Source organism: Meles meles, chromosome 17 (genome assembly GCF_922984935.1).
Source record: "Meles meles chromosome 17, mMelMel3.1 paternal haplotype, whole genome shotgun sequence".
Lineage (NCBI taxonomy): Eukaryota > Metazoa > Chordata > Mammalia > Carnivora > Mustelidae > Meles > Meles meles.
Genome location: NC_060082.1, coordinates 65,391,597 through 65,417,446, shown reverse-complemented (window position 1 = coordinate 65,417,446; position 25,850 = coordinate 65,391,597). Strand labels below are relative to the sequence as shown.

Genomic DNA, 25,850 nt, shown 5'->3' with positions numbered 1-25,850 from the left:
TTTTCCCTCACTATGACTTGATTGGCCTCCATAATTTTGGATCTGAATGTTCCCCTGAATTAACAGATAAATGACATCTTAGTGTCTTCCTGTTTATGACTATTTTCAAGGTTTATGGACATTGGGATTGTATCATTTCCTTGGTTCTGGATGAGTGGTTCTCACTGTCTTCATGTCCGCTTCTTTAATCTCCATTCTGCATCTCAGAGAAGTTTCCACTTTATTTTCCTATATAGGCACCTGAGTGTAGAGGGGTCCTAAAGGTTGCTGCCTCAGCTATACCAGAAGTTGCTGGTTTTCTTCCTCAGATAAGCTCCACCCCCGCCACCCTGCCGTCCCATGCTCCCTCCCTCGCTGCTCCCTCTTGCAGGCCTGGGGAGCACCTGTGCTCCTTACGCCTCACGCCCATCTACTGCAGCTTCCTGGCAGGCAGCTCGCCCCATTCCCACTCCTCACCACTTAGCTCGTCATCTGGTCCCTTGGCTCAGGGGCTTCTTAAGTAGTTTGACAGGATAGAGCTATTACTCTAAAAAGGCAGAAACATTGCTCCTCAAGTGTTTGTTTTTTCCATTGTTGTTCAAGACTTCCCTTATGTGCAGTATAAAGCTAATTTATCTTTCTAAATATTTATTTATTTGAGACTGATGGCATGCACGGGGGAGGGGCAAAGGGAGAGGGAGAGAGAGAATCTCAAGTTGACTCCGTGCTGAGCGTGGAGCCCGGCATGAGGCTTGATCTCGGAACCCCAAGACCATGACCTGAGCTGAGATCAAGAGTTGGAAGCTTAACCGACTGAGCCACTCAGGAGTCCCTCTCGCTAATTTAACACAAAGTTTCAATGGAACCTTACAGTTTTGAAGCCATGATTTTCATTTGTTACACAAGAAATACATGAGCATATTTTCACTGTGGAAAAATTAAGTAATGCTGATCCAGTAGATACAGCCTTGATTCTCACCCCAACCTCCTCAACCCCTTAGATGTAACCTCTCTTATCACTTGAGTACAGTGTGTACATAAACACGCACTCAAACACACACACACACACACACAGAGTTGATAATTTTTAAAAAGTGATCACAAATATCTTCCATATATGACACTATTTTATAAGCTCCACAAAGGCAAGGACTTTTGTCTCTTGTTCGTTGACGGATCTGGAACACTTAGAACCTACTGTCTAGTAGGTGCTTAGCAAACACTTTTGAACTGACTTTATCCACTTCATGATATGTCTTAGAGGTTTGTCCATGTAGACACAGAGAGGAGACAACTAACTTCTTTTGCTGGTGTGTAGTAGAATTGAATATTGCACTGTGTAGGCGTGCTGCTGTTCAAGAATCCCCCTGAGGATTCCAGTTTGTCCTAAAATAGCTGAACCAGTTTATAGACCCTACAACTCTATATGTGAAAACCTGAATTTCCAACACTGGATAATTATAATTTAAGTAATTTTGGATAGTTTGCTGAAAACAATAATATATTGCTTTGGTTTTCATTTCACTTATTACAAGTTATACAGACTTTAAAATATTTAGGAAATGGGGTGGGGCGCCTGGCTGGCTCATTTGGGAGAGCATGTGATTCTTGATCTTGGAATTTTGAGTTTGAGCCCCACGTTGGGTGTAGACATTACTTAAAAATAAAAAATCTTGGGCACCTGGGTGGCTCAGTCAGTTAAGCAGCTGATTTTGGCTCAGGTCATGGTCCCAGGGTCCTGAAATTGGACCCCCCACACGGGCTCCTTGCTCAGTGGGGAACTTGCTTCTCCATCTGCCTGCCACTCCCCCTGCTTGGACTCTCTTTCGCTCTGTCAAATAAAGAAATAGATAGATAAATAGATAAATATATTTTAAAATCTTTAAGAAATAAGTAAATGAAATACTTAAGAGACAGTTGTATCCCTTCTCCTATGAAATGTCTGATGGTTTCTCTTTGCCCATTTTGAAGGGACTGTTACATTATTTTCTTACTGGCTTTAGAATTTTTTTTTAATTGTGTGAATATTGTGAATTATATATAGTACAGGTATTTTCTGCTTGTTTGTCACTTATTATACACTTTATTGTATATTATAAAACAGAAAGTTCTAATTTTGATCTAGACAAATTTTTCAGCTTTTGCAGCATTTATATTTTGTTTTGCTTATACTATCTTCTGATAGTTTTATGGATTTTTATATTTAGCTATATGAAAATGAAATTATTTTCCTGCTGTTCATATACTTCTAGCCTTTAAACCTCAGTCATTTATGTCTATAATTTACCAGTGAGAGAAATATTTTTCATTTGTATTGACCGCTAGTGTTCTCTTTTCTGAATGAACTGTTCATGTCTTTGCTTATATATTCTCTTTGAATTTTTTATGCTTTTTTGATTCATAACAATTTTTATATAATTATGATATTGGTCATTTGTTGTTTTGTTAACAAGTGTTTTTCCCATTACCTTTTGTTATGTTTTAATCTTAGGTTTTTGAGGTAAAGTTTTAAAACATATTCTGTAGTAATATCTATTGTTCCTCTTCTCTAGTTTTTTTTCTGCTGCATTCATGTTGAGAAAGGTGGTGTCCACTTCAGAACAGTTAAACATTCACCCACGTGTTTATAGCATTTTTTATGAAGCCATAGTTGACATTTGTCTCTGTAATCCATTGGGGATTTATCATGGCAGAAGGTAAGGCACAAACCTGGGGGCCGGAGTGTAGGTGTCAAGACATACGGATTCTGAAGCCTGACTGTCAGGCTTCGGTATTTGACTCTGTTGGGTGGGCTCAGTGGGTTAAGCCTCTGCCTTCGACTCAGGTCATGATCTCAGGGTCCTGGGATCGAGCCCTGCATTGGGCTCTCTGCTTAGCGGGGAGTCTGCTTCCTCCTCTCTCTCTGCCTGCCTCTCTACCTCCTTGTGATCTTGCTCTTTCTCTGTCAAATAAATAAATCAAATCTTAAAAAAAAAGTTGATTGCCACTTGCCAGCCACGGGCAAGCAACTTGATGGCTCTGTGCTTGTTTCCTCATTTGCAAAAGGGATGTGATTACTGTATTGACCTTTTAGAAATAACGTGGTTAAATTCATTTGTGTATGTAAAGCACCGAGAACAGTGATTACTGACAGTGACAGTAATAATAAATAATTATTGTTAGAATTTTATTCCAGAGGAGCAAACGTCCAAATATAATTGTTTGAATGATCCATCCCATCACTGTTGGTCTGCGCTTTCTTGATCATATAATAATGTCAATAACAACGATAATAATAATCACAGCAGCTCGTATTTCCTGAAAACTTACTCTGTGGCTAGGCACTACACAAAGTGCGTTCCTTACATTCCTACAACAACCTTACAAAACCTGTTCCATTCTTTCTTCCACTTTGTAAATGACGGAACTGAAGCTCAGAGACGTTGACTAGTCCACCCAGGTCATACGGCGGATAAATGGCAGAATCCTGCCTTCAGTCCAGGTCATGGAGGAACTCTTATCCTTGGATCTGTATCTGCGTTTTGTATCCTGTTCCAGCTTTGTTGATTTTTGTACGGTGACCCACTTTTAAATTATTGCAGCTGTCTAATACATTTTAATGTCTGCTAGGTCATTTCCTTTCATTACTCCTCTTTTTAAAAAATGTACTTAGCTTTTGCAGATGACTCATTCTTTCAGTTGAAGATTAAAATCTTGTCACGAATTACAATTCTATTTGAATTTTGATATTTGTAAAGCCTATAAGTTAATATGGGAAGAAGTCATATTTTCTTCATATTCTTTTATGCCGTCCAAGCAGATGGTGATTCCTTCAGTTTATTAGTTTCCTATTTTTCTCTTAATATAAGTAAATTTACATTTATTATTAAAATATAAAATAACTTGGAAATACCCTTATGTTATAGTTACGAAAGGGGTGTTTTTTAAATATACTTTAATTATTTATTACAATGTGAAACTTTGATTTTTAAGCACTTATTTTGTATTAGTGCAATTGACCAGTTTTGCTAATAGTTTTTCATTTAATTATAATTTTTATCTTACCTGTTTATAATGGGAATGTTTTTATTTAATGGGAACATTTTATTAATGGGAATGTTTTATTTAATGGGAATGACTGTTTATTACCATTTTATTTTCGCTTTTTGTTTAAAATATATTTATTGTATAAAGAAATAAGGTAGTCTATTCCTCTGTATCTGACATTCTGTCTTGGAAATGAGCATTTAATTGAGATGATTATGCTCTTACACATTGAACAAATTATGTAAGTTGTTATATTGATGGATTTACTAACCATCTCTGCTTTTCTAGTACAAATCCTATGTGGTCATTAGAGGGTAATTCTTTTGCCATTGAATTAATTTTCCTGTTATTTAATTGAAGATTAACATATTTTGCCTATGACAAAGTTTTTCTTTATAAAAATAAATGAATATATTTATAAGTTAATGAGATAGCAGATAAATGAATAGACAATACTATTGAAATTCCTACTGAAAGAAAAATGTCACAGACGTCTGAGGAGTAAAGGATATTGCATGTCTTATTCCTGATCATCTCAATTTGCTTGACAAAACAGGAGGCTAGGGTGTTTGCTGACCGCCTGGGAGTGGCAGTTACATGGCACCCTTAAGGGGATGATGAAATTCAGTGTCGTTACCAAGTGGGATTGTTAAGAGAAGTGAAAGGGCTTTCAGCTACCGGCCAGTTTTCCGGCGGAGACTCCTGCGTAGAGATGCTAAGTTCTGTATTTGCTATGCCGAGAGAACCCCTGTTCCTTCAATTTAGCAAATTAAGAGATTAGCAAAGGACAAATTAGACAACTTCAGCGACTAAAAAGGAGTCGCGGGATATTTTTTTGTTAGTGATGAAGTCCAAGTTCTACAGCTGAAGGTCCTTTCGAAAGGACGTCACTGCCTCACTATCCCAGTGAAAGTAGAAAAGGAAGCTGAGAAATTTTTGTGTATATTTCCAACAGAGCTCTTTGGTTATTTTTGTCCATTGCTTCCCATACTGAAATCAAATCCACATAACCTAAGTATGTCCCCAAGTCACCATGACCAAGGCAAACTGTGCTTTCCGTCCCTGAAGCAGAAGTCTTTCCATACTCAGTGCACAACGTTTCAGAACTCTTCCCGAGTCAGAATGCTTAGCCCAGGATCCTCAAAAGACAGGGACATCATTACGTTCTTAAGATGTTTCACCCAAGAGAAGGCTGAGAGATACACTCACAGAAAAGACAGCCCACGCTGACCATGTCCGGAAGGTAGGGGAGGATCCGGAGGTCAGCCTGTGGGCTCTCTTCTAGGCATCACTACAGACTTGCTTCATCTCGAGCCTCATTGTCAAGGCATCTTAATGTCAGAGCATTAATCCCAGGGTTAGTGTAAATTGCCAGGACATTTTATCGTTGTTTTAAAATTTTGCTTTATAAAGGGATAATTCCATTTGAGAACAGTTTTATTTTTTTTTCCTCAAAAAAGTATATATCTTCTAATCTGAGGGTCTCAGATTTCCCAGATTGCCGCTCTGCATGTCAGTTCACAATTCTGTTCACCGTAAATCCCTCCTCCCTTCACGGAGTTCCTCTTTATCTTCTTTCTGCAGATACAGATTTCACTGAGCAGCTCTCTCATAGCTTCTGTGGACTAGTTTGCTTTGGAGTAGTTTGCATGTGATTGTGACTTTTTCTCATACTGAAATTTCGTCTTTACATGAAGTCAGTGGACATAGGTTTAAAAGTACACATTGGTCTCTCATGTGTGTTTGGTATTATGTGAAAGGCCAGAGCAGATCGGAACACAAACATGTCATAACTTTGTTTATGTATTTAAAGAACAGGGAGTGTTTTAGTTCATTATCTTCTAATGATGCTAACATTTAGCATTTATTGAGGGCTTTTAGGGGCTAAACATTAAAACTAAGGTTTCTACATAGATTGTCTCATTTAATACTTTCAAGAGCTTTATGAAAGTTTGGTTATCACTGTCCCCATTGGGTGGGTGATGAGTAATGGAGAGTCCCAGTCTTGAAGTGACTTTCTCGATATTACTTCATTACAAGTGATGGGGCTGGGTTTTTACTATGACATTATATTATGAAAATTGCTAAGTATCCAGAGGAGCTGGAAAGATAGTACTGTGAGTGACCATATACACTTACTGTCTCTAGATTCGGCAGTGTTAACTTTTGGTCATTTTGGCTGTATCAGTGTGCGTGTGTTTACTATTTGAAACTAAGTTGCAGGCATCATGACAGTTCATCTCTAAATACTTCAGTGGCATTTCTTGAGAAAAAGGTCATTCTGCTTTATGTCCACACCACCATTTTCTCACCTAAGAAAATTAATAGTAATCCCTAATGCTATCTGTTGTCTTTGTGATTTAATTGCAGTAGTCCTAAGAGTTAATGCTGGTCTCAGATTTATCTGAAAAATCCTGGAAAGACCAGCGTGGTTTATTTGCCTAGCAGTATATATTCCCTAACCATGTAAGTCAGAAAAGACTTTTCAGAGGTGGTCTCTCTCTTTTTTCCTTTTAAGATTTTATTTATTTATTTGATGAGACAGAGAGAGAGCATGAGAGCGAGCATGAGTAAGTACAAGCAGGGGGAGAGGCAGAGGGAGAGGGAGAGGCAGGCTCCCCACCAAGCAGGGAGACCGATGCAGGACTCGATCCCAGGACCCCAGGATCATGACCTGGGCCAAAGGCAGACACTTAACTGACTGAGCCACCCAGGCGCCCCTCAGAGGTGATCTCTTAAACAAAATATAGATATGGAGAATTTTAGTGAAAGTAAGAAATAAAATGTCTTACCCCTGAAGTTACTATGAAATTTTTTTTGTTCAGCAACCAACCCATTCCCTACCTGGGCTGAATTCTACAGGATGGATGTTCGCTCTCCACAAAATGAGCGTCCTAGTTTCGTAACAACCTCAATTCCTCGAAGCTTTGTACTATGCTTTCGCCTCACCAAATAATTGGCTGAAGTTTTTGTCCTGATTTCTGGTGAGGTAATTTACACTCTTAGCTGGTGATGGATGCTCCTGGGGGTAGGTTATTTGATGTGGTACTTTTTATATTGCTTGAATGGAGCCCGACTTGGGAAGGGTGCACGTAAATAAAAATGAGCTTAGGAAATATAAATATGAATATGAAATCCAGTCATCGTCATAGTTTAAGTTATTTCTAACACCTTTGATTATTTTTTGCAGCATAACATGAATTCTTTTTTTTTTTTTAAGATTTCATTTATTTATCTGACAGAGACACAGTGAGAGAGGGAACACAAGCAAGGGGAGTGGGAGAGGGAGAAGCAGGCTTCCCACTGAGCAGGGAGCCTGATGCAGGGCTCGATCCCAGGACCCTGACATCCTGACCTGAGCTGAAGGCAGACGCTCAATGACTGAGCCACCCAGGCGCCCCATGAATTCTTTATCTATGGAGTTCTACTGCCTCCAACTCCTTTTCTAAGTTTTAATTCAAGTCCTTATTGGCTTTTTGTAATTGTCTTTTCTGAGTAAGCACTAACATAAATAAAATGTGAGCATAATAGTTAAGTCACTTTATTGTTTCCTGCCCCAGTCTGCTAAAAATGATCTTATTAAGGTAAGAAAGGTTTAGCGTGCATTTGTGTTCTGTTTTTTTCTCTCCAAAAATCTTTTACTTCTCCAGCAAGTCTGATCTTCCTGTTGACCTGCTGTGAAGAGGGGGAGGGGAAAAGGAAAAGGAGGATTTGTTTTTGAAACTCAAATATCTATAAATGACTTCCTCTTGTTTGGTACATCCAACCAGAGGGTTTCATTTTCAAACGCCTGGTTGCAGGATCCACGTCCTGGAGGAAGGAACCGTGTCATCCTTCACTTACCCTGTGCACATGGCTCGACCAGGGCTCCGAATATTATCTCCTATCACTTCTGGCATTTCTTGTACTTCTCCTCTTCCTGAAGTTCATAATTCATGTCACTGATTTCCGGTGCATACGGAGTCAGGTTTAGAAATATGAGACAATTTTAAAATTACAGATGCAAAGCCTAGCTGTTTGAGCCAACATCTGCAACTAGTTTATGGGATTAAGCAAAATAGCTGCTCTGGATGAGTGATATTTACCAGGGCCCCTCCATTTCCCATCAGAAATCAAGATGCCGGTTACTTATATGTCCTTTGGTTTTCCGTACAAATCAGGATCTCATCTGGTAGGTACCTCATTTTATTAAGTTCTCTCACAGAGTATCTTTAGTTCAGCCAATTTTCAATTAGCCATAATTGAGATCAGGAAGAATATGGGTTAATTAAAATCCACAAATAATTAAAACACTTTAACCAGAATCGAACACTCGCCTAAAACTTTTTGCTAAAATTACAAACAAGTAAAACTGATGTGGTTTTGCTTGGTTTACGTTTTGTTTTGGTGCAAACAAAAAATCTGAGCATGTCACTCCCTCGCTTACAACCTTTCAAAAGCACTTCTTTACCTTTAGGACGAAGACCAAACTTCAGCCTCCACTTACCGGTGCATTCTCTACTTCTGTCTCCTTCTCTTGCCCCCGCGCTTCTGAACTCTGTTTTGCAGCAACAGTGACCTTCCGTCCGAGCCCTCCGTGGTTCAGAGCCTCTCCCACCTGGGGCTTTTGATGTGCTCTTTTCTGTGCCTGGAACGTCTTTTCCATTTTTTGCCTGAATAACATCTTCTCATTGTCCTTAGTTTAAACATCACTCCCTCAGGAGTAACCGTCTTCATTTAATTATGACTTCAGCATTATTTTCAGCTCTCTCCTGTATGTTCCCATGAGAACAGGTGCCTTCCTCACTCGGTGTCTGTGTGTTTCCTTGCTTAATCTTCTCCCTCACTTGCCCTTCGGCTCTGAGATCAGAGACAGTAGTTGCCATTTTCTCTGCTAAATTCTCTGTGTCTCACTTAGAGCTCACGATAGCTGTCCAAAAAAGATAACTGTTGAATGAAAGGAAAGTTCCATATTTTAAAAAAATCTAGAAGTAAATGGCCAGGTATGTAAATTGCCTATAAAATAATGACTTATAAACTGCGAGGTTGACATTCAGGAGGGAACCTCTAGAATATAGTAAAACTGCTCATTAACTTTGAATATTTCTTTTTGTCATCCAGAGGGGAAAAATGGATCTTAAATGTGTAGTTGTTACTCACATTTGTGATTTCAGCCTGGTCTATAGTGCCTACTCAAGTTTCCCACCTAAATATGTCACCAGAAAAATGAAATGACTAAAACTTGATTAGCATTTAGAGCTACTCAGCCCACTATGAGCTGTATCTGGACTTCAGCAGGGGCTGTTGTCATTTGAGAGAGAAGAGTTCTTAATTTATCCTTCCTGACCTCTGTTCAGTAGCTGTCTCCCAGACTGTGCAGTTTGCCCGCTATGTGTTTACAGAAAGCTCTTAGTGCTGGCATTGCCCCTGGTTTAGAGCCATTGTGCCCATAACTGATTGACTAACCCGTGACCTGGGAAAGTATAATTATTGCACAGGAGCAAGAAACCCATTACATTACCGGGTTGACCAGGGTGGGTCTGCTCCTTGGTGAACCGTAGACACAGCCTGTACCAGGTGCAGTTTAACTGTACAAACAAGGAGATCATGCGGGAATAATGTCCAAAGCCATGGCTCCCCCAATGGGGGGAAGCAGGGTCCTTTTCTTAGGGTTTGGGATGAATATTTTAACATTATAATGTGGTGGGGGTACCTGTTGGGCCCTTTGGGCACTTTCTGATTAAACTGCACAGTTTCTAAAAGGTGTGATTAATGATTAGGCAGAAGCTTCCAGGAATTTAGCTTCTAAAAGGTGAGAGTGACGGAAGCTTCTGCTGGAAGTTTCCTGAATTTCAGGGATCAGCCTGGTGTCTCTACGCCACAGTAATTCCTGCTACTTACTGAACATTTACCGGATCCCAAAGCTCTACCGAGTGCTTTGTGTTCGTTCTCACTTAATACTCATGGTAGGTGTTTCAGTTAGGAGTACTAGCTCCAATGTTCAGATGAAGAAAAAAAGGAGGATTAGTTAGCGTAACTTGCCCAAGTTCATACAGCTAGTACATTCCAGAATTGTTATGCAAATTCGGAAAGCCCAAGCTTTCAACCAAACTGTAGTCTGAGTGGAAAACTGGAAGCAAAGCAGACACAGTTGCAAGTAATTCAAAACAAGATGGCGTAAGCGCTGAGTTCAGATCATGAACCAAAGAAATGTCCGGAGAAGGAAGAAATCCTCGGGACCGTCTTTAGTAGTCACTAAAATAGTATCATAGATTGATTTCTTTTCCATAGAGTGTTATATTGCCCAGAAACTGTGATATGTATTTAAACTTCTGCTTGTCACTCTCTGGCATATTTGACTGATTAACAATCATATTAGAATCTATAATTACAGCTACCACTTTTTGAGTGGCTGTTTTTTATCAGGCGGTGTGTTAGGCACCTCAAAATGCTCTAGCCTGATGGATTGAATAGCAACTTATCTTGTTGCTTCTCTTTGTGAGAAAATCACCAGGATCTTTTTAATAGATCTGTTTGATATATGTTTTCTCCATTGGCCAATTTTTTTTTTTTTTAAATTTTGGAAGAATGCTTTTCTGCATCTAGAAGACGTTGTCAGGGTATTGATTTATCAATATGAAATCGGAGTCGCCTGGGAGACTGTCTGCTCTGTTACTCACGCGTTCTAGGCTGGCTGCTTCCCCTCTCTGTCCAGCCACAGAAACGGTGCCTGGTGTGTTTCTGCAGTCAGCGTGTGTGCTGGCCGAGCTGCAGTGGTTGTCCAGTAGTGAACGCTTTTATACCAGTTATTTAACTGGCTGCTCCCCGCCCCCCCACCAGCCAAGTGCCTGCCTATTATCAGAGATTCTGGAGCTCCTTTCTCAGAATTCCCCCAACTTCCCCCTTAGTGAAAGGCAAAGTCCGGTGCAGAAGGGGGCCTCCAGGGCTCTTCTCTAGCGCTGGGACCCCCATGCCTTTTCAGATTGGCAGGCCGATGCCATACTAATTGTTAAATATTTTGAATATTACCTCTTCAGTAAACTCCACGTTACCCAAATCAATTTTGGAGGGGTCTTTTTTGAATATGTATATTTCATATATATATTTATATATATAAATATATATATGTGATATATGTTACTATATATATATTTTTACTTTGAATCTCACTTGCCCTCACAGTGGCGTTTGACCTCAGTCCATTTGTCTTATTAAAACATTCACGTCTCTTGGATTGTGCAGACTCCGTATTCTCTGTTTTCTCCTGGCTCCTCTCCACTCATGTCTGCTTTGTAGGTTCATCCTTCCCTCTCAGACTTGACATGTTGGCTTTCCTCCACGCATGGTTTGCCTCCTCTCCAGACTTGTTTTGCAGGGGCCCACCCTGGCTCTCTGTGCTCTGGCCACCTGATGCCCCCCCCCCACACACTCTTCAGATTTTAGTGCAAGTGTTAACATCTTCAAGTGCATCTCTTTTCATACCCCACGCGTGTCCGAGCTCTCTTAATATACTGACCCGATCCTTGGGGCACCAGTCACAGCTGTAATGGTACATTTACCTGTGTGTCTTTGCTTCGTGTCTATTCTGCTGAAGCTCGGGAATGTGCCTATTTTTTATTTTTTTATTTTATTTATTTTTTATTTATTTATTTTTCCTATTTTTTATTTTTTTTTATTTTTTTTTAAGATTTTATTTATTTATTTGACAGAGAGAGATCACAAGTAGGCAGAGAGGCAAGCAGAGAGAGTGAGAGGGAAGCAGGCTCCCTGCCGAGCAGAGAGCCCGATGCGGGACTCGATCCCAGGACCCTGAGATCACGACCCGAGCCGAAGGCAGTGGCCTAAACCACTGAGCCACCCAGGCGCCCCCCTATTTTTTATTTTTATTTTGTGGGTTTATCCTTGCATTTTCACTGTGCTACCTGACACGTATAAAGTACTCATTAATTTTCTAATAAATGTGTTTCCTTTTCTCTCTTGAAGAAGCTCTCTGAATTATTTTGTCAGATACCCACATAGTTCTCAGACCTTGCTAATTACGCGATATCTTTGCCTTAGTGTGTGTGTATTTTTGTCCTTGAATGTGAGACATAGATGACGAGCTTAGTTCTCATTCTGTTTTGTATCACTTGGAATCTTTTCCACATGGAGGGCTCTTATTAACTTCAAAGGAAGTTCTGCACATGGAAAAGATACAAAGGAAAAAAGTGGAAAAAGTAGAGCCCTGATTTTCATCATGGTTAATGGCCTGGATCTTGCAGAGGTTTGGGTGAGTAACTCTGAGAATAAACAGCTGACTCCTAGTGAATCCTCAGAAATAGTAATGCATGTTGCAGAAACAATGCATAAACAGGCCGCTGAGCAAATTCAGGGATACAATGAGAAGGGAAGAAATTCTTCAGGAGTAATTTTGAAAATCAAGGTAGTACAACAGCCCGCTGAGCCACAGACACATGAAAAATGCACTCATTATGTGAGCGCGGACTAATGTTCTGGAAGCCAGTCTCAATGGAAAGAGGTTTCAGTTGCTTTTATGGAGCAGGACGAATGGGAGAGGATGGAGGCACCGAGAACTCATCCTTGTAGGTTTGGGGAGTCCAGAAACAGAGTGGGAAGGGGGATCCTCAAGGTTACCCTTGTGAGGTCATTTTGTGAAACAATAGCTTAGAGTTGAGCTTAAAAAAAGTTTTTTTTTTAATGTGGTTATGATCCAAACTCATGTCAGTTTTGCTAGGGAAAGGTTAGATTTTATAGAGAAACCAGAAAGTCATTATCTTTTTGGCAGCTGTATCTTCAAATAAAAAGGGGATTTGATTCAGGTCTTAAATGTCATTTCCTTATTTTCAATCAGTTTTATTGAATACCATTAATATGTTTTCAGCCATCAAATCAGTTCCTTATTTAAAATAGACAGTCTTCTTTCATCATGATGATTTCCCATGTAACATGCAGAATGACTTCTTTTTATGTTGTGCTGCGGAGTTATTTCCCTGCTGAGTAGTTAATAATCTGCCTCAGTCCTCCAGCATGCTGCGTTCATTACCCAGCTACGGGAATCTCAAGAAATTGCCTCTTTTAAGCAAGCAATAATATGATGGCACGTTGCATTTTTAATAGCATGAATATTGTAGGAGCAAATGGAAAATACAGGAAGATTGGAGGAAATAAATATAACTTTATATCTCACCACTTCTTTTTTTTAAGATTTTATTTATTTATTTGACAGACAAAGATCACAAGTAGGCAGAGAGGCAGGTAGAGAGAAAGGGGGAAACAGGCTCCCCACTGAGCAGAGAGCCTGACGTGGGGCTCAATCCCAGGACCCTGAGATCATGACCTGAGCCGAAGGCAGAGGCTTAACCCACTGAGCCACCCAGGTGCCCCTCACCACTTATTTTCAATCATAGTTAAACATTTGGTGTATATATTAGCCTTTTTTCCGTCCTCACATTAACAAATGTAACTGAAATAGTATATATGTAATAATACTAATAGGTACTTATCTAAGTCCTTTACATTTATTAACTCAACAATCCTCGCAAAAACTGTGTTACAGGTATTCTTACTATCCCGCGTTACACGTGAGGGAGTTGAGGCAGAGACTCACACACTGTCCCCAGGCTAGCAGGTGTTGGGGCAAAGAGACAATCCCAGACAGTCTAATGCTAGAGTCCCATCTTATATTATATTAGCACTCCTTGGCAAAAATATTTTCTCATGTCATGCGTTAGGTGTTTTGCTCTCATTTTTTTTAAACTATAAGAAACCTTGAGAATTTATTAAATTTCTTAAACAATAGAGGAGAGAAAAACTTCAAATATCATCTTTTCTGTTTTTAATTAACACCTAGAGTAAGTGCAAGAAATTATTGGCATTATTTTGTAATGTGACTAGTGAGGCTTGGGTATATTCTGCAATCACGGAACAGAATGAAGCCTAAATATGGACTAAATATTGGCCTAACTACGGACTGAACCTTGGCCATGGACCCTATTTTTTTTTTTTTTGGTATAGTTGGCACAAAATGTTACATTAGTTTTAGGTATACAGCTTAGGCAGTTTGACAAGTTTATACCTTATGCTCTGATCACAAGTGTAGCTCTCACCTGTCCTGTTACGTTGTTGTAATATCACCGACTGTGTTCCTGATGCTGGGCCTCTTACTGTCGTGACTTCTCATTGGGTGACCGGAGGCCTCTGTCTCCCGTCTCCCTCCACCCATTTTGCCCAGCCGCCTCAGTGTGGGTTAATGTGAGTGGGTTATCTGACTTTAGACATAATGTATTAACCAGTTCCCGTTTAGGCCAACAGGTTGTTTCCAATTGCTCTCTGTTAGAAACGAGACTCCCAGCCAACATCCCTGGGTCTGTTGTGGGTTAAGGGCCGGGCTCTGACATCAGACCACTCTCAGATTTTCTTTCATGCAAATACTAAGAGGCTGAAGGAAGGTAAGCAAAGTGGCCAACTCCCATGATAAATACATTTTACTTATTTATCAATTTCATTTATGCTTCGTCCTGTGAGGAAGGCCTGTTGTCTACAAGCAGGTACTTGGCCGTGAAATAGGACCCTGATTGCAGTTTCCTCATCTGTCACATAAAGAAAATACTGCTTCCCTCAAAGGATTATTCTGTGGATTAAAAGAAATAATACCCGTAGTACTTTTAGTACAATGCCTGGCTTAGAGTGGTGTTCAAGAAATGTTAGCTACTGCCATTATTCTGGAGTTCCTAGAAATGGACCCAAATTGTACTCTTAACTTTGCCTATTTTGGATACTTATGAAATTCTGTGTTCTGATTTTCTAGAAAGGTGAAACCAAGAAAGGACATAAAAGCACACACATGTCACTTAGCTGATTCCTTCGTAGTGGTGTTTTGTAAAGTCTTGAAAATGAAACAATTTATCATAAAGTATGTGGTAATTTTATGGCTTCATTTTGTTCTTCTTTTAGTTAGCTTAGATATGGTTCACAGCTTCTTTATCCCAGTCACAAGATTAGTTAATCGGATGTGAAAAATCTATCTTTTAACCTTATGTCAGTCCATGGTAAGACGCATCTGGGCCCAGTCATGGTGGTCCTCATTTGTGACTGGAGGGCAGGGTCCTTAGCACAGTGCCTGGTCCATCAGAGGCGTTCGGTAAATATAGTCGACTGACTTATCAGGTGTCTTAGGTGAGAAAGATCTTTGAGCAGGTTTCCTGAATTAACCTTGAAACCACAGGCATAATAAGCCCCTTCTTTCCTCTCTCGGGCTGCGTGTTCCCATGGGCAGGCTAGCTCCCAAGATGAATAAGGGAGAGCCTGGAGGAGAGAACGGTCCTGATGCCACGTCTAGATTTCCAATCTGAGAAGTCACTTTACTCCTCCTGCAGGAGGAGTGAGTGAGCGAACAACCCGAGTGCCACTCCATCTCCCCGCGACCTTGGCTGTGTTCTTTTACGCTTCCCGCCACTTTTTATTCTGTTGGGTTAAAGGTTTAGCAACTGGTTCTCCAGGAGCCTGGCTGGCCTCCTCTGTGGAAAGAGATCGACAGTCTACCAGGGCTGCTCCTGCTAGAGCTCACTCCTCCCAAGCTGCCCTGGCTCTGTGGCGTCCCTCACGCACCTCCAATGGAGAGGAGGCTCTGAAATAGGTCCAAACAGTATCTCAGTAGAATTCAATCCAGTCTGTACTTAAGGTTAAATGTTTCCTCCTTATCTTGTTTTCTGTTTCAAATTATGTCCGGTCATACCGTTCCCACAGTCTGTGGAGATTCTGCAGTGATCATACAGCATCGATGGTCCATTCTAATATATTAAGAGTCAGTAATAAAATATCAACAAAATAGCCATGTCCTTAATGCAAACATGAACCCCGCCCCACCACGATGTTGTCAGAAGTTCAAGTCCACAGATTGTATCCCTGCAGGAGTTTGGAAAATCAAGAAACTTAGGCAACATCAAGTTCCGGTCTGCCCCCAACTCATCCTCTCCCAGCTTTAGGCAAAGAAGGTCTTGCCCAGTGGACATGGGTTTCCTCCAGCCGCTACAGCCTGAGCTGGCCTCCTCAACAATGGGTTGTTCCTTGTGGGCTTCGGAAGCTGAAATAGTCTGTGTTCCTTACTTTGGAAATAAAGCAAATGTGGGGCACGAAGGGTAATCTCAGCATTATCTCCAAGTCAACCAAATCCATCAAGACAGGAACGTCTAGTTTTTGATTTTAGCGGTTCTGACAGGTGTGAGGCGACATTTCGTTGTGGTTTTTATTTACCTTTCCCTGATGATGAGTGATGCTGAGCATCTTTTCATGGGTCTGTTGGCCATTTGTATGTCTTCTTTAGAGAAATGTCTCTTCAAGTCTTCTGTCCATTTTAATTGGGTTATTTGTGTTTTTTGGTATTGAGTTGTAGAAGTTCTTTATGTATTTTGAATACTAACTTCTTATCAGATATGTCATTTGCAAATATCTTGTCCCGTTCCGTGGGTTGTCTTGTTTTGTTGAGTGTTTCCTTTGCTGTGCAGAAGCTCTTTTTTTTGGCATAGTCCCAACAGCTTATTTTTGCTTTGGTTTCCCTTGCCTTAGGAGACACATCTAGAAAAATGTTGGTATGGCTGAGTCAGAGAAACTATCTGTGCTGCTTCTGGAGATTTTTGTGGCTTCAGGTTCCACATTTAGATCTTTAATCTATTTTGAGTTCATTTTGTGTGTGGTGTAAGAAAGTGGTCTAGTTTCATTCTTTTACATGTAGCTGTCCTGTTTTCCCAGCACCATTTGTTGAAGAGACCTTTTTTTTTCTATTGTATATTCTTGCCTCCTTTGTCATAGATTAATTGTCCGTAAAAGCATGGGCTCGCTTTTCTGTTCCACTTCTCTGTGTGTCTATTTCTGTGCCTGGACCATGCTGTTTTGTAGGTGTGGCCATTGCCTACAGCAGACCTTTAGGGCTAGCCGAGAGAGAGAGGGTAGACAGAGGAAACCTTCCTGCTTTCAGTCCTACCAGGCTGTCAAACATTTCTTTAAGTTGTTTGTGAACTGTACATTTATTGGGGGCATTCTCTCCCTAAGAAATCATTTTTGTGATTGTGCACTTAACCCACCAAGGGGGAAAGCCATCTAGACATGCGGTCTGAGAGAAGAATGCTGAAACGTTGCTGTCTTCTGCGAGGTTGAGGACTCTGTATTGGTGGTGACCCTGGTCACGGGGTCCTGTCTGAGCTACCTCCCTCCACTGTGCGCATGTTCAAAACCTCCGAATTTTTCTTTGCCTGTGTGTTTCCCTTCCTGCCTCTTGTGACATCATTTCTTGATCTGAAAGCCTAAGCCTCCTCAGGAGGCTTCCTCCTGCCTGTGTAATTCATCCAGAGCCAGCTTTACGACTTGGGCGCAGCAGAGGGTGACCCTTGAGTCTGTAAATAAGGTCAGTTCTCCACGGTTCCCTCTTGAAGCTTGCTTGAAGCTCATGTCAGCGTTCCTACATCTCACCTGCTCCTGGACCTAATAAATTAAAGCTGGAAGCTCACGAGGGCTCTGTGATATGTACTGGCCTCAGCTGCCTTACAGTTTAAAAGTAGCAGATTGCATTCTCCCGCCTGAGGCCTACCAAGCCTATAGGTGGAGAGAATCTTCTCCCCCTGGTGGAATCCTTGCCTCAGGCGCTCTTGGAAAACTCTGCCCCCCAAATTCCAGGAGAAGACTGTATTCGAGGATGCCTGTGCTCGCAAAGGTAGGTCTCTCGCAAGCAGCGAAGTGGCTGGCTTGGCCTGTGCCCTTGCCGGGCCCGTGTGGTTCTACAGCATTTATCCGTGGAGAACAAATATGTCAGTTACCATTTATAGAAACAGCTGCTCGTCTCAGGAGAAAGCCTATGTGTAAGCTTTTATAATCTACCAAGATCAAAATACCCAGCATTTTATGATTTACAGCCTCCAGTTAGGCTGCAGCAGTCAAAAGCCAGCTGCAGAGCTGAGAAGAACTTGTACGGTCTACCGTAAGCAAGTCCAAGGTTAAAACGCCCTGCTCACAAAGTTCAAGGCCCAAAGCCTTGGCCACACTAGAATTTTTCCACATGTACTTTGTTTTCTCCCCACAATTTTGTTCCTTGTCTGTGTATTAATTTTACTATCCGGTGTGTCAGACAGATGTTGAGGTCCGAGCTCATTCCTGACATACAGGTTTTGACTTCCCTGGTTCTCGAAGCATGGAGGGGACTAGCTAAAATCTCTCTAGGGAAGGCTTGCCACTAAGAGAGGGGGACTGGGCTGTTCTACTCTCCCCATTCCTGGTCTTAACAGTTGCTTTCAGAGTTTCTGTGCCTGGCAAACAAACAAACAAACAAAAACTTGTGTGATATTTTATGGCGTTAAATTTTTTAAACGTGTTGGCTTCAAGCCTTATAAATATGAACATGCCCATTCAGCTCTGAAAGTCCCTTTTAGTCCTGTAATTAGGAGCTCGCTTGCTCTTGTTTCCTGGGACACTCAAAACAGAATTTGATGTTCAGACACCAAGAGGCTGTAAATGATTATTCTACCAAATGTTGGTGGCTTTTGTTTTGTTTTGTTTTTTTCTGGTAATTTTAAATTTGAACGCAAAAATTAACATTTTATAGTGTATCTTTCTCTATGAAAAGAACCTATAATTAATCTTATTTGTCTCATCATTCTTTTCAAATTTTATTATTCCAATTAGTCTTTGTTTTCTTTTTCTCACTTATTTTCCTTTGTCTCTTTCTTCTAACTTCCCCTCTGCATTCTTACCTCTTGTATTCTGACCATGTTTCCTGAATGCTTGGCTTTTCCTATCTTATTCCTCTGCTTTACCTTGATTTCATGATTTCTCCTTCCCCCTCAATTCTTTTGTGAAAAAGTATACTAGGAATTGTTTTTTCTTCATTCTTATTTTGCGCTGATCATCATTGGGAAAACAAAAAGCCCATTTGTGGCAAATATGCTCCTTATTTTTTTTCCCCCTCCAGAAGGGGCTGGGAGGAGCCCAGAGCTTCTTAAATATTTTATGACAGCAGCTGAACTTGCTGACAGCGTTCAGTGGGAACACACTTCTGTGGGTGCCCATGAGGGGCTGTGGCCTTGTGAATTCCCAACCTGCTAGCTGTCACTCTCTCCTCTTTTTCTCCAAACGAGGAAGCCTGTTGCTGTGCAAATGGCTGCAGCTTCATAGGCTGTGGTATCTAATTATCTAATTATTTTCTGTCAATTCCTTGCAGATTTCATTTCAGCTGTTATTAGTAACTTACAATTTCCATACAGTCCATTTGAATGTATCCACTGGACTAATCCATGTTTACCAAATAGCCTATCTACTAGCTCTGACATTCAGCCCTTCTAGACATAATGGCGCGTCTTCGAGGGATTAATACAATGGTGCCAGCAGGATCGAGTATTTATTGCTTCACTTCATCTTTAGTCCTCAAAACTTCATTCTTGTCTTCACTCACATGCTTTCTGCATTTTTTTTAACCTCATGGGCATCTCCAATCTCTTCATCTTTTCATTTCCTATCTTTCTATTAGGCCCCTCCAGGTCTCATTTCTCTACCTGGCCTAGATTGAGTGCACGATCACCAGAATTAATCCCTTGCCCCAAAACGTCAGCATCTTTACGCCCGTGCATTTAGGTTACTTGGGCCTCGAAATTCAGAATCCTGGATCAGTTGCCATTTATCTTCTCTTTTTCTCCACCGTAGTGTGCGGAGCACTGCTGGCAAGAATGATTCAGCTCTACCAGCCGTGGCCCTGCAGTCCCTGCAAGCTATGGCCTTCATTCCCAGCCGTCAACCATCTTTGGAAAGAATTCATTTTTTTTTAGAGCCCTTTTAAGTTTACAACAAAATGGAGACAAGGTAGAGAGATTTCCCTCCACCCCCATATATGCCTACCCTCCGCCATTACCGACATCACTTATCAGAATTGTTGTTGTTGTTGTTGTTGTTGTTTAACCACGGATGAAGGTACAGTGACACATCATCACCCAAAGTACAGAGGTTCCTTGGGGTTCACTCTCAGAGTTCTACACTGTGTGGGTTTGGAAAAAGGTGTAATGATATACATCCATCATTTTCATAGTGTGCAGATTATTTTTAGCCCAAAAACCCCCAATCCTCTATTCTTCACTTCCTCCAGCCCCACCTTCACTCCGTTCAGCCACTGATTCTTTTCTTTTTTTTGGTCTCCATAGTTTAGCCTTTCTTTTAATAGAAATAGAAATTTAATAGAAAATCCTATAGTTGGAATCTTACACTGTATGGCCTTTTCAGATCGGATTCTTTTACTTAGCAGTAGGCATCTGAGTTTCCGTTACATCTCTTCATGGCTTGGGAGCTCATTTCTTTTTACTGTTGAGTAATACTCCACCGTCGAGATGGCCATGGTGTGTTAATCTACTCATCTACTGGAGGACATCTCTGTTACTTCCAAGTTACGGCGATTGTGAATAAAGCTGCTTTAAACATACATGTCTGTCCCTGAGTTTTTAACTCCTTGGGGTGAATACCAAGGATAACACTTTCTGAATCACGTGGTAAGAACATATCTAATTTCGTAAGAGTGTGCCAAGCCATCTTCCAAAGTGGTGGTACCATTTTCATTCCCACTAACAAGTGTATCAGAATTCCTCTTGTTCCACAGCCTGCATTTGGTGGTGTCCGTTTTCGGGATTTGGGGCATTTTATTAGGTGTGTAATGGTATCCCGTTTTACTTTGCATTTCTCCGATGGCGTATGATATGGCAGATCTTATATGCTTATTTGCGTCTGTATGAGGCCTCTGTCCAAGTCTTTGGCCCATTCGTTTAATCAGGTTGTGTGTTTTCTTATCGAGTTTTAAGAGCACTCTGTATGTTTTGGATAACTGTCCTTAATCATCTATGTCTTTTACAAATACTTTGTCCCAGTCTGTGACTTGTCTTCTCATTCTCTTGATACTGTCTTTTGAAGAACAGAGGTTTTAAGCTTTAATGAGGTCTGGCTTATCAATAACTTCTTGCGTGAGTTGTGTCTTCGGTGCTGTATCAGACAAGTGTCATTCCACCCAAAGTCTTCTAGATTTTTTCTCCTATATGATTTTCTAGGAGTTCCATAGTGTTGTGTTTCCCAATCATTTTTTGCTAATTCTTGTTATGTTCCAGCTCTCTTTTCTTTTTTTTAAGATATTATTTATTTTAGAGACGGAGACAGTGTGAAGAGAGGTCAGATGCTTAACAGACTGAGCCACCCAGTGCCCCCTCCTTCAGCGACTGCCGGTCCCAGTGCTCTCATTAAGTCTTCTTTCCAACTTCTCACCCTCGCTCTCCTGCAGATCATTTAGTCTCTCCTCTGACGCAGTAAATTGGAAAGGTCAAATATACCCTACCGACTCTTTCTACCCTTTTCCTCACAAAGGTCATACCCTGCCCTTAACTCGCCCAGCCTCCCCAGCTTCACAGGATGAGGCCACTCCATTTCAGTTGAAGGATAGTCCCTTTCTGTGCTCTTTATCCTTCATTCCTATCTCTTTATCCTTCTATCATTTTTCTTCTATCATCAAGCTCTTACTGTGTACTGTTATGTCTCCTCAAATAATAAATACACTCGATTCTTTTCTATACTAAAAAAAAAAAAAAAAAATCCCCAAATAGCAGCAACAACACCATCGCCTCCTTTCGTCCTATGTCTATTCTGATTTTAACTGTCTTTTGTCTTCCTATGGCTAGAGCTCTTTTCAGTTTTCTCCATTTCTTACTTCCCTTTCACCTTTCAACCCAACAAACTCTGACTTCTCCCACCATCACACCACAGCTGGCCTAGCTGAAGACCTTATGATGGCTGCATTGCACTTTCCACATCCCTGTCTGTGTTGAATTTGACTCTCCCAACCACACTGTCCTTAAAATTCACCTTGCCTTTGGCTTCCACGACCTCATTGCTATAATTTCTCTGCCATTCCTTTTCATGCTCTTTGCTGACCACTTCTAAATATTTGTATTTCCCTGGATTCCACTGCTATTTCACTCAAAGTTTTAACTGAACACACACACACACACACACACACACACACACACACACACCCACACACCCACACGACTTACAAGTCTTCATCTCTAGTCCTAATGCTGCCATTTTGCTTCAGAGGTTGGGTCACTTCTGTGTGTATTTCCCAAGGGTACCTCAAATTCAACATGGCCTTGTCTGAATTCATCAACTCCCCGACTTTCCAAGACTTGGCTCTTTTATTCCTTCTGAGGTGGTAGCCCCAGGAGTTTCAGAATCGTTCTAGAACAACATAATGTTCAGTAAAAATATAATGTAAACCACATACATAATTTAAAATGTTCTGACAGCCACATTAGAAAAAACGAAACAGTGAAATGGTTACTAAAAATTGATTTTAATTTACCCAAATATATCCAACATAGTATTACTGTGATAAATCTGCAAACATTTAATGAAGTATTTTGCTTTTGGCGGGGGGTTACTAACTTTTCAAAATCCAGGTGTCATCTCACACTTACCGGGCGCCAGAATTGAAACTATTCAGTAGGGCCCAGTGACCCTGTGTGACTTGTGGCTCCTGCCCAGTGCAGTTCTTGAGTCTTTACCTCTAATAATCTCTCTCTTATCCAGTTATTAGTTCTGTTGAGTTTATCTCCTAGGTGTTTCTCTATAAGTATTTATTTTCATCCTTACTGTATCATGGCTTTAGTTCATACCTCATTTCTCATTTGCGTTATTGGAGTAGCTTGCATATTCTAGTTTCTCAGCCTTACAGAATGTGCAAAATCCAGTAGAACAAAGGAGAATATAGTAGAACATTCCTATATTTATTTTTATCTAGAAAATAAAAATTCAGGTTTATTAATATTTAATATACATATGGATGCCAGCATCCTTGCTCTGAGAAGCCAATAGTACAATGTAAATATAAGACATAAAATGTTTTCCCCCACAAAATAAAAAAAAATTATTTTATCTTCATGCAGACTTCAAAAATTCTCTGTATGTTTCTATATGATGTACATAATTTATTATCACAATAGTCCTATATAACTTAAAAATAAAATTACATGTGCACTTGAAATTTATTTTAGTACTGCTGGGAGGGGTGAGGTCACTAAAATTTGGGGTCTCATGGGCCCGGATCTACTCTGACTTTACCCCACCTGCCTCCCCAACCTCAACTTCTTCATCCCCATCTCACATTTTCTGTGCTTAGTGGTTCTTTCATATTTTGCTTTTGTTTGTTGTTCTTCATGTAGTTAAACAAATAGTTAAACAAACTACTTCTTGACCTAATTGTGTTTATCTTCTAGGCTCTTCTGAGGTACCATCTCTTCAAAGAAAGCCTTTGACAACTTCCTGAATTTTGTCAAGTGCTTCTTGCCTGGCATACATTTCTTATTACGCTGTTAGACTGAAATTATATTTTTTTTATTTTCCTCACAAAAATATGAGATTCATGAAGGCAGGGATTATGGCATCATCAGGCTTTTTTCATCTTGACATATGATAGATTCTTTAGAAATGTTCATCGAACTACATTAATGGCTCTCTTTGTTGGCGCCAGACTGTTCTACCAGAGAATGAAATGGTGATTTGCTCATTGCACTTTATGGAGTATTTGGGGGACGTCCTTGCCTCCAAAGATACAGGATAAAATCACTGTACTTTCATTTTAGCACTGTGATTAGTATGCTATTTGTAAGAAGCTCATGGGGTCGATAACAGTGTTAGTGTGAAACGAAGTGTCCACTTGCTTCTTACTAGAGATTGGATGAGGTTACTTGCTCTAGCAGAGTGAAGTTTTGCGTGTATGTGTACACGCAGTGGCCATCAAGCTTCAGTATGGATGATGATCACCTTGGACGCTGTTTATAGATTTCTGGGTTTCACGTGTACATATTGTGATTCATTTGAATGGGTGATGGTCCAAGAATCTGTATTTTTAGAACAGACCACACTGATGATGATATAGCTGATAGAAAGAAAGCACACGCCGAGAAGTGTGGTTTCCTTCTTTCTAAAGTAGAGAGGAAGAGGATGGAGTAATTTCGAACAACTGAGAGAACGGCCGTAGGGATAGAGTGAGGTTCTATATGGAGGCCTACAGGAGTTAAAGAGCACTGTAAAGGAGAGTGGACACCTGGGAAAAGTTGAAACAGGGAGTCCAGGGTGGCAGGGCCTGGGGATGTGGAGAGTCTTGAAGATCAGTAAAACAACTTTGGCTCATTTCACAATATTCCCTAGGATTGACGTTTCTTCTTCAGGAGGCAAAATTACTATCAATATTTTATAAAAATCAAATTATTTGGGTATTTCATCTTTATTTAGAATCTGACATGCATTAGTCATCCAGTAATTTTTTTTTTTTTAATTCAGGATCTCTAGGATATTGAGCACTTTAGGTACAGGATGATTTTTAGTATTTAGGACAGTATTCTGTAATTCTAGACAGTATTTAATTTTGGGTGCTATGACAAAAATTATCTAGCGTAGGGGAGAAGGTAGACTATGCCACGTGGAAAAACTGAATTTAGCTTTGCAACTAGGAAAAAAATAGATTTTCACTTAAATGCCATTGACAAATAATTTCTATCAAAGCTATAATCCGAGTTACTAATGTTTTAACATTTAAACATTTTCATGAGGATGCTGCATATCTGTTAGCACAACGAGTAACAGCCAGAAGTAGATGGATAAATCTAGATCATTAAGAAGATCCAAACTTTAAATTTTCACTCATGGTTTCAGCTTTCGCCCTCATTCAGTTTTATTCAGGGCTGTGAGCTTAATTGATTGACTTGAGTTTCTTCTTTTCACCATTTGGTGGCCAGCCTCTTGTGGAAACAATAACGAGATGCAAATGAGGCAAACAAATGGACCAGTGCGCAGGAAGCCGAAGAGGCAGTGGGCATGGAGAGTTTATTATTCATCCAATCAACTAAATGTGTCTTAATTGTAGCAGCAAAATGCCATAAATAGCCTCAGTACTGCGGGCCTCGCTTAATTCCTGTCCATTTCAGTTGTCTTGCTTCCATCATCCACTTATGGGTCCAGATTTCCCTCTGGTGATCTGGAGCTTGGGAAGATAAATTATCTTGAGTAGCTTAATAGAAGTTGGGCTTTGGGGAAACAGTATCGTCCTTACTGTGATTTATACCTTGTTTTTAACTTCCCTTGGTGCAAGACCTGTGCTCTCCATTGGCTCACGTGAAACTAAGCATCTCTGCCAATCTGTGCTCTATCACAGGTGATTCGCAAGGGCTGGTTAACCATCAGCAACATCGGCATCATGAAAGGAGGCTCTAAGGGGTACTGGTTCGTCCTTACTGCTGAGAGCTTGTCCTGGTACAAAGACGACGAGGTAAGTCACGGAGGATGGCAGAGTTTTCTTAATAAAGTGCTTCTCATTTCAAATTAATTGATATTGTTGTGATACACAATTTCAAGACATGAGTGGTTCTCTTTCAGTAAGACTTAGCTAGGGGTGTTTGTTAGGATTTTTTTTCTCATAGATGTTTAATTTTATAATATCACCCTTAAATTTTTTAAATTTCTTTTGTATTGTCACATGTTTCTTAACCTGAAGACGTGGAATTAGGACTCAGTTTTTGGAAATTTCCATCTTTGTAATAATGGCGAGATACCAATAGAGGGAAAGCAGTCTTCGTTAAATAATGTGTTGGAAAGACCAAGGATATAGAGCATCTTAAGAATGAAATTAGTAGCACTGATGCAACTTTAACGAAGAATTTTGGGATTGTTGCTGTAATGTCTCTCTCAAATGGCAGGCTTTTGAAAATGTCCAAATCATATAGTCCTCAAGCGAATTTATACAAATGTTGTGTTCTTCGAAAATTTGCTATGTGAAAGCAAGAATTATGATAATAATGCTG

At 40.3% G+C, this 25,850-nt stretch overlaps 1 protein-coding gene across 6 annotated transcripts in view; it reads left to right on the top strand.

The window, feature by feature from the left end:
- The window catches only part of DNM3 (dynamin 3), a 535,138-nt gene that overhangs the window by 258,719 nt on the left and 250,569 nt on the right, over positions 1–25,850 (top strand). For all 6 annotated transcript variants that reach the window (XM_045982937.1, XM_045982938.1, XM_045982935.1 and 3 more), the window contains one exon: positions 25,205–25,318. In XM_045982937.1, coding sequence (XP_045838893.1) covers positions 25,205–25,318 — 114 coding nt within the window. The remainder of the gene's footprint in view (positions 1–25,204; positions 25,319–25,850) is intronic.